The sequence below is a fragment of the Artemia franciscana genome, chromosome 18 (genome assembly GCF_032884065.1).
Source record: "Artemia franciscana chromosome 18, ASM3288406v1, whole genome shotgun sequence".
Taxonomy (NCBI): Eukaryota; Metazoa; Arthropoda; class Branchiopoda; order Anostraca; family Artemiidae; genus Artemia; species Artemia franciscana.
Genome location: NC_088880.1, coordinates 15,763,967 through 15,776,818, shown reverse-complemented (window position 1 = coordinate 15,776,818; position 12,852 = coordinate 15,763,967). Strand labels below are relative to the sequence as shown.

General features: G+C 38.2%; 1 protein-coding gene across 1 annotated transcript in view; it reads right to left on the bottom strand.

Moving 5' to 3' along the window:
* Positions 1-12,618, bottom strand: part of LOC136038675 (copper-transporting ATPase 2-like) — a 71,174-nt gene extending 58,556 nt beyond the window's left edge. The window contains 3 exon segments of the mRNA XM_065721949.1: positions 5,013-5,225; positions 8,279-8,979; positions 12,581-12,618. Coding sequence (XP_065578021.1) covers positions 5,013-5,225; positions 8,279-8,979; positions 12,581-12,603 — 937 coding nt within the window. The 5' untranslated portion in view covers positions 12,604-12,618.
* Between the last annotated feature and the right edge of the window lie 234 nt (positions 12,619-12,852).

Below are 12,852 nucleotides of genomic sequence, written 5' to 3'. Positions count from 1 at the left end.
GATTGATCATTAGTACAAATTAAAATAATACAACTGAAATAAATACAGCCAAAATATTTGTCAATATATGAATACAGGCCAATGAAACTTCATTTGAAATACAATCGTACTCAATACCCTTAAACTACAGAACATTGCTTGTAATAAAGTATTTTTAAGCTAATCCATTTATTAAAATAAACGTGATTTTAAAGTATTTTTTATGAAACAGTTCGTGGTAATATTTTTTATGAAACAGTTCGTATTAACGAGGGGAGACCTCCCTCTTTTACGTAATAAAAATATACGAATATAGAAGTTCTTTACCTGCGTTAATTTGTAAGTTACGTATACTTATTACTAATAACAAAGTTCGTAAATGAAATTAAAAGTTCTAGTGGCATTTAAAAGTAACAAAAAAATTAGAGGGGAACTAGGCCCCCTGCTTCGCCCCTTTTTTCTCAAAATTGTCCGATCAAAACTTTGAGAAAGTCATTTAGACAAAAAAGGTAAAATTAATATGCAAATTTCGTTTTAATTATTCAAGTACGGTGAGCCAAAATCAAAACCTACATTAATTCCAAAACGTCCAGAAATTAAATTAAAAAAAAAACAAGTTTTTTCAAATGAAAGTAAGAAGCGACATCAAAACTTAAACGAAAAGAAATTGTTCCTTTTATGAAAGGGGCTGTCCCATCCTCAACTCCCCGCTCTTTACGCTAAAGTTTTGACTCTTTCTCACAACTCTAATTTTTTTAACAATTAAAAAAATTATAAAACTAAGTAATTTGTCTGAAGCAGATTATCAGGCATCTCCACGTACTACAATAGTTAATGGTTTATTTAGTAGGTTTTTGCGTGCATTAGATAAAACGTCCGATTTTTATGTATATTCACACGTCTTCGCGAACCTCTAACTTGGACCACGTTGCTGTATCTTCAAATCTGACCACCGTCACAGTTAACGTCATATTTAATTATCAGCTGTCTGACCACTTACCTATAACTTGCTCTATTAGTATGCTATCTTCGGTTTCTCAAAATAGCCCACTAGCAGGGTGATTCCTCAGCAGAGTGGTATTCACTAAAACCACTAGTTCTCCTAGGGGGGGATAGAATCTGATAAGCTCGAGTGCTGCAATTTAAGGTTGAGACCTCGTAGCTATGATTCACGCTCCCGTCCAAAGTGAGGCTACAGGAGAGCCCTAAGTTGCACCTCATCGCGGCGGAGGGGTGAAACATCCTGCTGGTTGCCCAGCCCGACCGGAAAAACGGCTATCGCAACCGGGCACCTGAAGTTTAGGGATCCGCTGGTCAAGAAAAGTCCCAAGAAACACCAATGGATACAGAAGATTCAGTTATAACGATAAATACTACGTCGTCCACGACAGGCGACGCGGATCGTGTTCGGATGATGCATGATTTGAGAAGGGGGCGAATCAACCCCACCGAGAAACTTAAAGTTGGATTTCGGACTGTAAGAAGTTGCAAGGCCGATTCAACTCAGATGCTCCTTGCTAATGAAATGAAAAAATATGGTCTCAATATAGGTTACTTTTCTGAGTCTAGATTTAACGACATACTGAGGAAATCAATTGACCTCACGGATTCAAAAACATTTAAATTTTACAACTCTGGACCGACTGTCGGGAGCGGTCTCCGCAGACCCGGATTCCTGCTGGATCCAATTGCTGCATTATCTGTCATCTCTTAGCAACAAATGTGAACAATAATCTCTACCCTGAGATTTATAGGTCGGATTAGTAACGTGACTATATTGTCTGTCTACGCACCTATCAGAGATAGCCCTGATGGCGCCAAAAATTGGTTCTACTTAGAGCTGCAGAAAATGATTGACTCTGTCCCAGAGTGCAACATACTATTTGTCACTGGTGACTTTAACACAAGGGTCGGTAATTTAAATACAAACACCAAGGGAGTGATCAGACGCCATATCATGAGAGATAGATGCTCGAACGGCGAGAGGTTACTACAGCTTGCGAAATACAGTAATCTATGTCTTGTTAACACCCAGTTCGAGATCGAGAAGAACCACTTTGTGACCTGGAGATCTATTGACGGGGTCACCAAAGCCCAAATCAACCAATTCCTTGTCAAAAGACGCTGGAAGAGTTCAGGTCTGGATGTAAGAGCCTAGAGAGGCGCAGAAACAGGATGAATAAACAGCTCCAATCACTTTCTTCTCATCTGTAAGTTCAGTCAAAGACAAAGCACCCACAAAAAGAAGATCAAAAACCATCAGTTTGATGTATCAAAACTACTGAGTCCACAGATCAAGGCTGATTTCAAGCTACTATCTAACAACCGAGTTGAGGCCCTTACTGACAACACTGACATCGAAGACCGATGGTCCAAGCAGAAAGTCCTGACACAAGAAGTTGCTGAGCAGGCTCTTGGTCACGCCAAGAGGAAACAAAGACTCCAGATCTCGGACATCATAATTGGGCTAGTGGAAAAGAAACGGCGCTTTCTGAGTGGCCCTAAATAACCCCTAAAAAATTCTCGCAAGTTAGTAAAGCATTCTGTTCGTAGCGACAGGGAGAAATACTGGTCACAAATGGCTTCTGATATGCAACAAGCAGCGAAACTACATAACCTAAGGAAAACATTCAAGCTACTGGGGGAAGTGACAGACAAGTTACCCATCTCCACGGACTCCCTGAAAGACAGAACGAACAACCTTATTCAGACAAAGTCTTGAGAGATGGAAAGAACATTTCTCCGAGCTCCTTAATCAAACAAAACCTCCGTGTCATCTACCAAATTTCCAGAGTGTACCAAAGGAGCCCTACCAGATAGAACTACAGCCACCGTCATTTGCTGATGTTCTGTGGGCACTGAAAAACATGAAAAATAACAAAGCCCCTGAAGAGGATGCCATCTCAGCAGAGATGTATAGCTCATCCCCCACACTATTATGTCAGCTGAAAGCCTTGCTAGTTGAGGTATGGAGGACAAAGAAATCCCCAAAAGATTGGAAACTCTCGGTACTTATACCGGTATATAAAAAGGGTATATAAAAAGGGAGACAAGGCAGTCTGCTCCAACTACCGAGGTATATCACTAATAGAGCACGCCATGAAGGTGTTTTGCATAATCATCTTCAACTGTTTCGAGGACGCCCGAGACAAGTTGATAATATCAGAACAAGCAGGTTTCAGACCTGGCCGGGGCTGTCAAGAACATATTCTTACTCTCTGCCTCATCTTACAGCAGAGCAAAAAATCTCAATTGTCTGTTATTATCGCCTTCATCGATTTTGTTGTCGCTTTCAGCTCCCTTATCAGGACTGAGCTTTGGAAAATCAAGGTGGAAGACGTGTCCCGGCAGAACTGATCGAGATACTCAAAGGAGCCTATGAGTCAACAGTTACGAGAGTCCAAACAACCGACGCCGAAACAACGGAATTTGACGCTGAGTCAGGGATGCCCCCTTTCGCCAGCTCTGTTCAATAACATAATAGACTGGATAATGGAAAATTCGCTTTGCATCCACAAAGGGTTTGTCGTCGGTCAGAGAGAAAATAGCCCGATCGCACAAACATAACTTGACTTCGCAGACGATGTGGGTCTTATGAGTATCTCGTCAGCTGAGCTCCAAAATATGGTCAAAGATGTCTCCTGTACATCAAAGAAAGAAGGCCACATGATCAGCAAGCCTTAAACAAAATTCATGAAAGCCAACGCCCCAAACCACCCAGATATCCATATAGAGGGAAAAACCATCGAGACTGTTGAAGAATTCCGCTACCTTGGTTCTATCCTAACACCGACGGAGGTGCAGAAGGCGGAGTTATAGCTGGAATAAGAAAGGCATGAAGAGTTCTTACAAGCATGACGAAGTTGCTTTTGAGTAGACACAAAATTAACATCAAAACGAAGATGAACATCTACAAGGCAACTGCCTGCACGCATGCCAGTGAAACTTGACCTTTAAAGGCCAAAGAAACACGTTCACTAGAAGTATTCGACCATCGCTGCAAGAGCCACACACTACGGGTCAGCCGATGGTCTCATATCTCAAACGCTGAGGTTCGAAGGCGTTATCCCTAGAAGGCCCTCGTCTCAGTAATCATAAAACAAAGACGACTGAAATTTCTGGGACACACACTACGATGGCCAACTGGAACAACAACCCTCGATGTCTTCACTTGCAACCCCTTCCGAATTGGAAACAGAGACCAGGCAGCCAAAGAAAGAATCTCTGGCAGAAGTTCCAGAATGACCTGGATCCTTGGGGTGGCTTTCGCCGACACGGAGGTCGTTGGGATATGGACTGGCTGAAGATTGCGGAAGAGGTTGCTGCTGACAGATCGTGTTGAGCCACGTTAGTCATCCCATCGTCCGTTGGTGCCGGGCAAGATGGATCATCGTCTGGCTCCAGCGGAAGGTAAAGCAAGTAAGGACGGTACTGTCATGATTGTTCAAAGATTGACCAAACTCATTTTGTCGAGTCGGTTGAATTGATTCTAAGTAAAGTTAATGTCCCATTTCACCTCCTCCAAAAGTCCCTCCAGTTTCCTAAGAATGAGGTCCTGATTTGTCTTAATATATATTGTGCTGAAACATGTCATACCCTCTGCTTTCCGAAAAACAAGCTACCCCCATACAACATATCCGCAAAGGAATCGTTCCTGGATGGTCAACAAATCCGGAGCTCTTTAATTCATGTGGACAAGCATGAATTTTGGTTTTCTATATGGAAGGGGTGTGGACGTCCCACTACCAGGCATGTGAATGACATACAGATCTCTAGGAAGCGGAAATTTTCCAAAATCCTTGCTCAACATCGTAGATATTTTATAAATAACTATTCTGCCCATGCAAATCAAGATCTATTATTTTGTCTTTCCTTACATTTTAGACATTAAATCTCCTAATATTTTAGTCAAACAAATTCTTCGTTTGGATTTATTTTTTATATATAATTATTATCATAAAGATTGGGACGTATTAAGCTTAGAAATAATTTAAATGAACAGAACAACCCAAGATAAATAGCATTGACTTTACCTTTGATTTTTCTGACGTGTTTTTCGATAGCCGCCACACATGAAGCACATGTCATTCCTTGAATATGAATAAAACATCGGGAGAATTTTGTTTCAAACTCGTTTTCGCCAATATCTATTTTTTCTGAGAACATATTGGTTCCAGTTGAGATTCTTGATTCAATACTAGCGGCTCTTTCCCTTGCTGAGGTTTCACATTCGAGTACAGCTACATCTTAAAAAGAAAAAGATCAAAAATAAACCACTCAAAGCCATGCGTCAATTGCTAATCCACGCGGCAATTGCAATTTTTACTAAGATTCGTGTTATTTTGCAAAACGGGCCTATGTCCACTTTTCAAAATTTCACAGGAGAGCAAAATGAAAGCGAAAACGCACAATGATAAAATCTTTCGTACAAATCAGAATTTAAGAAACTTGAAACTTTAATGCGACTCACGCTCTTTTTATGCCCTTTCGTAACAATTTATAACTCGATCAGAATTATAAACCCCGTTTTGAATAGAACAATCGATAGATCTGTTCAAGCTCTTTCGAACTATTTGCTTTACTCATTTTCAGAAAAAAGTAGACATCGGCCCTTTTTGCAACACTCCACAGGATTTTAATTTGGTGCTCATTCCTGAGAAATTATCACTCCTCTTTCGGGAAATAGATTTGCAGCAGTAAAAATTGCGTAGATATGCGACTTGTAGGAATTATCACCTCCAGCGTCATAATTTTTCAAGGATGTAGCCAGTGCAGACATAGAAAGGCATTCACAAAATGAACAGGCAGGCCCATGAGGGGAGGGAAACACCCAAACTGAAAGGATCTTCTTTGATTTATAAAATACTGTTTCTAAGTTCATGCAATATTCAAAAAAAGAGCGAAGATCTCATATGGCACTTGTAACGATGTCAGAACCTAAAATTAGACTCGATACTAGGGTTATCGTAGGCTGGTACTTATGTTTGTAGATCGCAAAACGTAAGTGGAGGGATACCTATAACATCGCAAAAGTTGTCCGTCTGTACGCACCATAACTCTCGAAGGAAAAGAGATATTTTGATGAAACTTGGTGTGAGAATTTTTTTTTGGTCAAGAGTAAGATCGAGTTCGCAAATAGGTTTCTTAGCCTACATTAAGAGGTGGGGGAGTTTGTTTAAATGAAGGGGCAAACAAAACATTTTAAACAGTTAATGTGACAGTCGGCCGATCCGAAATGGAAATGGGCATCTAAGACACGAGAACTCTCCCTCCAGCCCCCTAGATGGTCGATTCGGGCAAACGGCTGTTCTCAAGTCAATTTGTGCAGGTTCCTGACACACCTGCCAATTTTCATCGTCCTAGCACGTCAAGAAGCACCGAACCCGCCAAAGCACTAGAAATCCTTCCATCTCCCCCAAAGAGATCAGACCCGGTCCGGTTATGTCAATAACATATCTAGAACTTGTGCTTATTTTCGAACTCGCCAAAGCCCTAGGAATTCACCCCAACCCACCCAAAGAGATCGGATCCGGTTCGGTTTTATCAATCACGTATCTAGAACTTGCGCTTATTCTTCCCGTCAAGATTCATCCCGATCTCTCCACTCTAAGCGTTTTCCAAGATTTCCGGTTTCCAAGAAAACTGTTTCCCCTCTCCACCCTCCAATGTCCCCAGATTCGATCCGAATTTATCATGGAGCATCTGAGGAAGAAGATCTTTACTCTTTCTATACATCAGGTTCCAGCAAGATACGATCACCTATTCGTAAGACAAACATATCTGAGTTTTCACGATTTCCCCTCCATCCAGCTCCCTCCCAGATTTTCAAATCAAGGACATGACTGTTATCAAGTCAATTTGTGCAGGTCCCTGACACACCTACCAATTTTCATCACCCTAGCACGTCCAGAAACACTGAACTTGCCAAAGCGCTGGAACCCCCCCCCCCTCCAGCTCCCCCAAAAAGAGCGAATCCGGTCCGGTTATGTTAATCATGTATCTAGCACTGGTTTTTATTCTTCCCAGCAAGTTTCATTACAATCTCTCCACTCTAAGCGTTTCCAAATTTCTGGTTCCCTCTACAACTCTCACCAACGTCACCGGATCCAGTCGGGAAAATAAGAGTCCTGAGACAAGTGGTCCTTGTAAATATAAGATTTCATTAGGCTGATCACCCGATAATAAGTTAAAAATACCTTATTTTTTCTAATTTTTCCGAATTAACCGTCCCTCTACTCCCCCCCCCCGCAGATGGTCAAATTAGGGAAGTAACTATTTCTAATTTAATCTGGTCTGGTCCCTGGATGCGCGTGCTAACTTTAATCGTCCTAGCTCATCAGAAAGTACCCAAACTACCAAAACCGGGACCGACAGACCGACCAACCAACTGACCGACAGACTGACAGAAATTGTGATCGATATATGGGACTTGGTCGACCGGCAAGTGCCATAAAAATGTAATTTTCACTATTATATCATAGTCTACAGAATAACAGGGAATTGCAAAAGAGCCATCACTCTCCCACAAAGCTTGGGTGTCATTATCTCCTAGGTATCAAATGTGCTATGCTTGAAACTACGTTTCAAGTATTAGTAGTAGGAAACTACTGTATTTTAACATCGAGGATATTTCGTTTTCCAAGAATGAAACTAGGATAAATCATTAAATTTCTAGTTTTGCAAGCAATAATTTAATGGAAGGGGGACGGGATAGGGACACAGCTATGGGGTGGGTCTTCCTTCAAAAATGAAAAATTCCTTAGAACTTCATATTTAATTAAATTGCGTCGAATTATAAAGTTCGGGCCACAATTAGGGTGCCCAGAGGTATCAGGGTGTCCAAATTTTCATTGACATTTTAGAATTTAGCTTATGTTTTTAGTTTGATTTAGCTTATGTGTCCACGTTTGTCGGCACACAGGACGATTTTGCCAGCAAATTCTTTACATCCCCTCTCCAAGCTCAAGGCTATAGCTGCACCACAGATGAGGGAGGGGGGTAAAGATTTTGTAATTTTATTCATTTTTCCTATTCCTTAATTAAATATAGATTGCTAATAAATAAGTTATTCATAAGAAATATTAAACTGATTCATATACAAATACAAAATATTTGACATTTTTTCAACCGAAGAAATAAAAACGTAAGCAGAAACAAAGTTAACCAGAGCTTCCTGACTTAAGATGATTAGAAGTGATTAGAAATTATAGATAAAAACATCAACTATATTTGTGTTAAGACCACTGAACAGTAAAAACTCCCAACGTTATAATATAGGAGCTAGCCTGTTTGTATTTACCTTGAAAGTTGTTCAAATCCTTGGCTTCAAATCCTAAGCTGATAATCCTTTGTGTTATAGACGTGCCATCAACCTTCGCTGGGTCAAATTCAACCACGGCTGTTTTTTCATTAAGATTGACTTTAATATCTTTCACACCGTAGACATCAGCTACATTATCTTCAATCTTCTTAACACATTTATTACACTTCATACCAATAACACTAAGAGTTACTTCTTGTGTTAAAATATTTGCTTCAAAGCCCATATCATAGATCATTTCACAAATTTCTTCACTTGTTATCAAATTAGAGTCATACTGAAATTTACCTCTTCCTTCTTTCAGGTCTACACTCACATTGACTACTCCTTTTTTTGTAGCTAAATTACTTTCAATATTCCTAACACAGGACATACAAGTCATTCCATTTATGGTTACAAATACTTCCTCAATATAATTACTAGCAATAAAGCCAGCATCGTCAATAGAATTAGAGATTTCTTGATGAGTGATTAACTGGGGTTCGAACTTGAAAATTCCACGGGATTTGCTTAAATCCACATTAGCTGAGATAATTCCCAGGGTATCACCGAGTTTGGATTCTATATTCCGGACACAGGATTGGCAGGTCATACCCTCAATCCGGAAAATGGCAGTTGCGTCTGATATCATCTTTTTTTGTTTTATTCTTGAAGGCTCATCAAATTTTGTATCTTCACAGCTGAAAGAAAAAAAATACAATATTACCAACGATTAAAAATATAATAGAGAATTTTTCCTAAATTCAACGATATATGTGACATTTTATTCCCCCTGGAATGAATGAAATTACCCCTTCAGATCCTTCAAAATGGAACATTTAATTTAAAATTTGGGTATCTACGGATTTCTTGATCCACTATTTACAAAATTTGAAATCTAGTATTTTTGCTCGACGAGCATGGCCACAGTGCTATTTACTCCCCCTTCTTATTCTTATTTTTTTCCTCAGAAGCGATCGTATCGACCCAATGGTCATAAAAAATCCAGAAGGAGATCATTCAAAAGGAATTTCAAAATTAAAAATGACCCTTTTAAGGAGCAAAAGAGACTGTTTAACAGCAAAGTGTTAAATTCTGCTAGTCTAAAAAGTCAATATTTTGGACCAAATAATGGCAAAATAATATAAAAAAAGTACAGAAATGATATTAATTTGGCTCCAAATGTAAGTGCGTAAGACGATCATTTCAGAACCATCAACTAGCTATTTATACGGGTTCTAGGCATTTACCACCCAGAAAATACCCCCGAAGAAAATATCCCCCCAGAAACTACCCCCCGCGGAAAATACCCCCCATGGATCTTTTCTAGGAGGAGGAGGGCTGAAACCTCAGATTCAAAAAAATTCAGTTACAGGTCCTTCATATTACGGAGGAGCAGCCGCCTCTTCGACTCGCTTCACTTAGAGGAATATATCTAGATATCTGAAATAAAGGTCAGTTTCGCGTAAAGAGCAGTGTATTAAGGAGGGGGATGCTTAAACTTACCTCGTGCTCTGCACAATATTAGGTATGATATTGGAAACACAAAGAAATTAAGTTAATTTTTTTTCTAAACTTACGAGACAGATTAATACTTATGGGAACAGACATTATACTATATAGGAGGGGAGTTACCATACTCCCTCCTCTCAAGCCGCCACTCTTTACAATAAGGTTCGAGTGTTATAGTTCAATGCTGCAAGAATTAATACTGTAAGATAAAAGCAATGTAACTGAAATTTAACTTTTTAATGCTTCAAGAACGACAGGGCTTAATTAGCTGCGTTTGCTTGAAACAATAAAATTACCAATCAAATTTTTTAAAAGGGAATTAGTAAACATAATCCAAAACGAAGGGGGAGACAGCTCCTTCAAATATAGAATAATTCATGCTAGTTGGATTCTTTAAGTAGTTCTTTACTTTACTAAAAAAAACACATGTGTTTTGTTTGTTTTCATTCAATTTACCAAAGGATTCGAAAATCAATTCTGAGTGATGAATAGTATTATCAGAGCCAGTATAGTATTAACCAATTATTAACACAAAAAGTAAACAAAATCTAATTAAAGATTCGATCGGAAAATGGTCCAGAAAATAAAAATATTTAATCAGGCATCCTCTAATGGTGTCAGTTGGGGGGAAGGGATTCCTCTTTCTCCTTGGATTTAAAAAAATAACCTTTGGGGTATAGGGCGGGGGGTTATTTCATGGAATTATTTTTTTGGCGTTTTCATTGAAAAAAAACTACATATTTGTCCCTCTCTGGATACCTGACCCCAATGGTAGTGAAAAAAGGAATATTGTCTGAAACAAAAATGTCAATTTACGAAAATGAAGGGGGGAGGTATTTTTCAAAATTGAGCGGGAGAACATTACATTAAGTGATTTTTTCACTTAGAATACCGAAAAACGTATTTTTCAATAAAAATAGCAGGAAAAGGGATTCTTAAGAAATTTAGAAGGAAAAAACCTAGAAAAGGAGTTGCAATTTCCCTCTCTCCCCCTTTTAATGTGACTGTTTGAAACTTTCTATCTTTTCTAAAATTCACACTTTTGTACCATTTATTTGCCAAATAGTAAATAATACAATTAAAATTAGCAAAATAGTACAAATACCGAGCTTTTCTATCGGATTTAGCATACTGTCTTGAAGCACAAAAGCCTTCCGGGAATGTTTTTGAAACACAAACATCCCCAGGAGGTTTAATGGAGGTGACCCCAGGTTTTTATTATGAAATCATGCGACCTGGCATTCTCTCCTCGAAAAAAAAAATAACTGCCGTTAGTAAGAAAACTGTCCATTTATTCTAATGCAAAAGAATAAATTAGAAGCAAAACAACACATGGTAATATCCAAGTAACAATCAGGGTGCCAAGAATGTGCATTGTCATCCATAAATAGCCAAGAACTACGAAAAAACTGGAAGGAAAACGTGAGCTGTCATTTAATTTCCATAGAAACGAGATAGACTTTCAGCCATGCATTTGTCTAAGATCTAATCTAAATCGTCTCAAACATATTTTTTTTTCTTTTTTAACAAGATTGCTGCGTTAGAGAAAAAAGATAATGTCCTATTTGGCAAATCTAATACTTTCTCTAGTTATGATCCTTGCTGATTTATCTTTACTATAATTCAAATTTGAATAAGAATTGGTTATTATACCATTTGTTATAATCCACCACATCCAATTATCGCCACTTGTTCCAATTTAGTATTTTTGTATTTACATTTCTGTTCACACAAGTTTGTTTGCTTGAATTTTATGTTGGACTTCCATAGTTTGTTATCAAGTATTCCCCCTCGAGTATTTCCAAGTATGCTTTACACCAAGAATAGTAGTGGTTAATGCAAGACGTAAATGACGACGAAATATTCATTCTAATTTATTTCCCATGTCTTGAGAAATTCTCTATTGTTCTTCTTGTTTTTGGTGTTTGTGGTTAATGCAAAAAAAAAAAAAAAAAAAAAATCTCTTCTGCCAAAGGAAGACCTTGCCTCCTTAAATAATTTCGTTTTATTGTCAAGTCTCACCAGTGTAGTCTTCGAACTTGATATCTTTCTCTATTTCTTTCTTGTTCCCTCAATCCTTTTACAAAAACTGCAATAAATATTTTTTTTAAACCTGTAATGGAAAGTATGAACATGCACGTCTTGAGTTAAAATTTCAAATGGGGAAGAATCAAATTATTCGAAGAAGGTTTTTAAATATAAGAAGCGCAATTTTAAGTAAAAACTTTGCAAGTTGCCACCCTCCCCCTCCCCTTCAGGTGAGGGGTCCTTTGGATCAATCTTAATGGGTATCCTTCCTCTTCCTTTGTTTCTTTATAGAAATAAGGATATCATGAATACAAAGTAGCATAGCCTTTAAAAATAAACTATCAATACATAAGTAAGTTGCAACTTGGGGGGAGATGGTAAGCAAGTTCGCCTCCCCCCATGAGGAGGAGTAGTTTCTGGAATTCAACATTCACCAAATATGTACTGAGGACTAAAAAAATTAGCTTTTACCAGTCTTGCTATGCTTCCTATAGAATTCCTGGATCTTATATTCAAGCAAACGTGATGTAATGTTAGGGTCGCGAATTCAAGAAAACGTAGGGGGGGGGGGAGCAAATATTTTCAAAATCCAGGAGAATTTATTATTTTTTATTATTTATTGAATTATTTCAATATTTCTACGAGAATTTATTATTTCTACCAACAGAAGTATTTTCCAATACTCCCCTGCTACCCCCCAATTGACGTCCCATGTATGATATATATAATACAAAATACCTAAATATATTAAAATATATTTACCGAAGAGGAATATATTTAGCCATCTTTCACCTTTATAGAAAAATAAATATCTTAGAAGAAACCAATAGCTCACTAAAAGAAATGGCAGTTAGAAATGACAGAGACCAACGCAAGCTTCTCATTCTAATAATATCTTAGGTATTAAAAGGTTAGAGACAATAATGATGCTTTGGATATACAATAGGAGCCATACTTAATCACGCAGTTTTCATAAGATCGAAAATATGGGATCAATAAATGCTCTTTTAATTGAGCTAAAATATCAGCTCAAC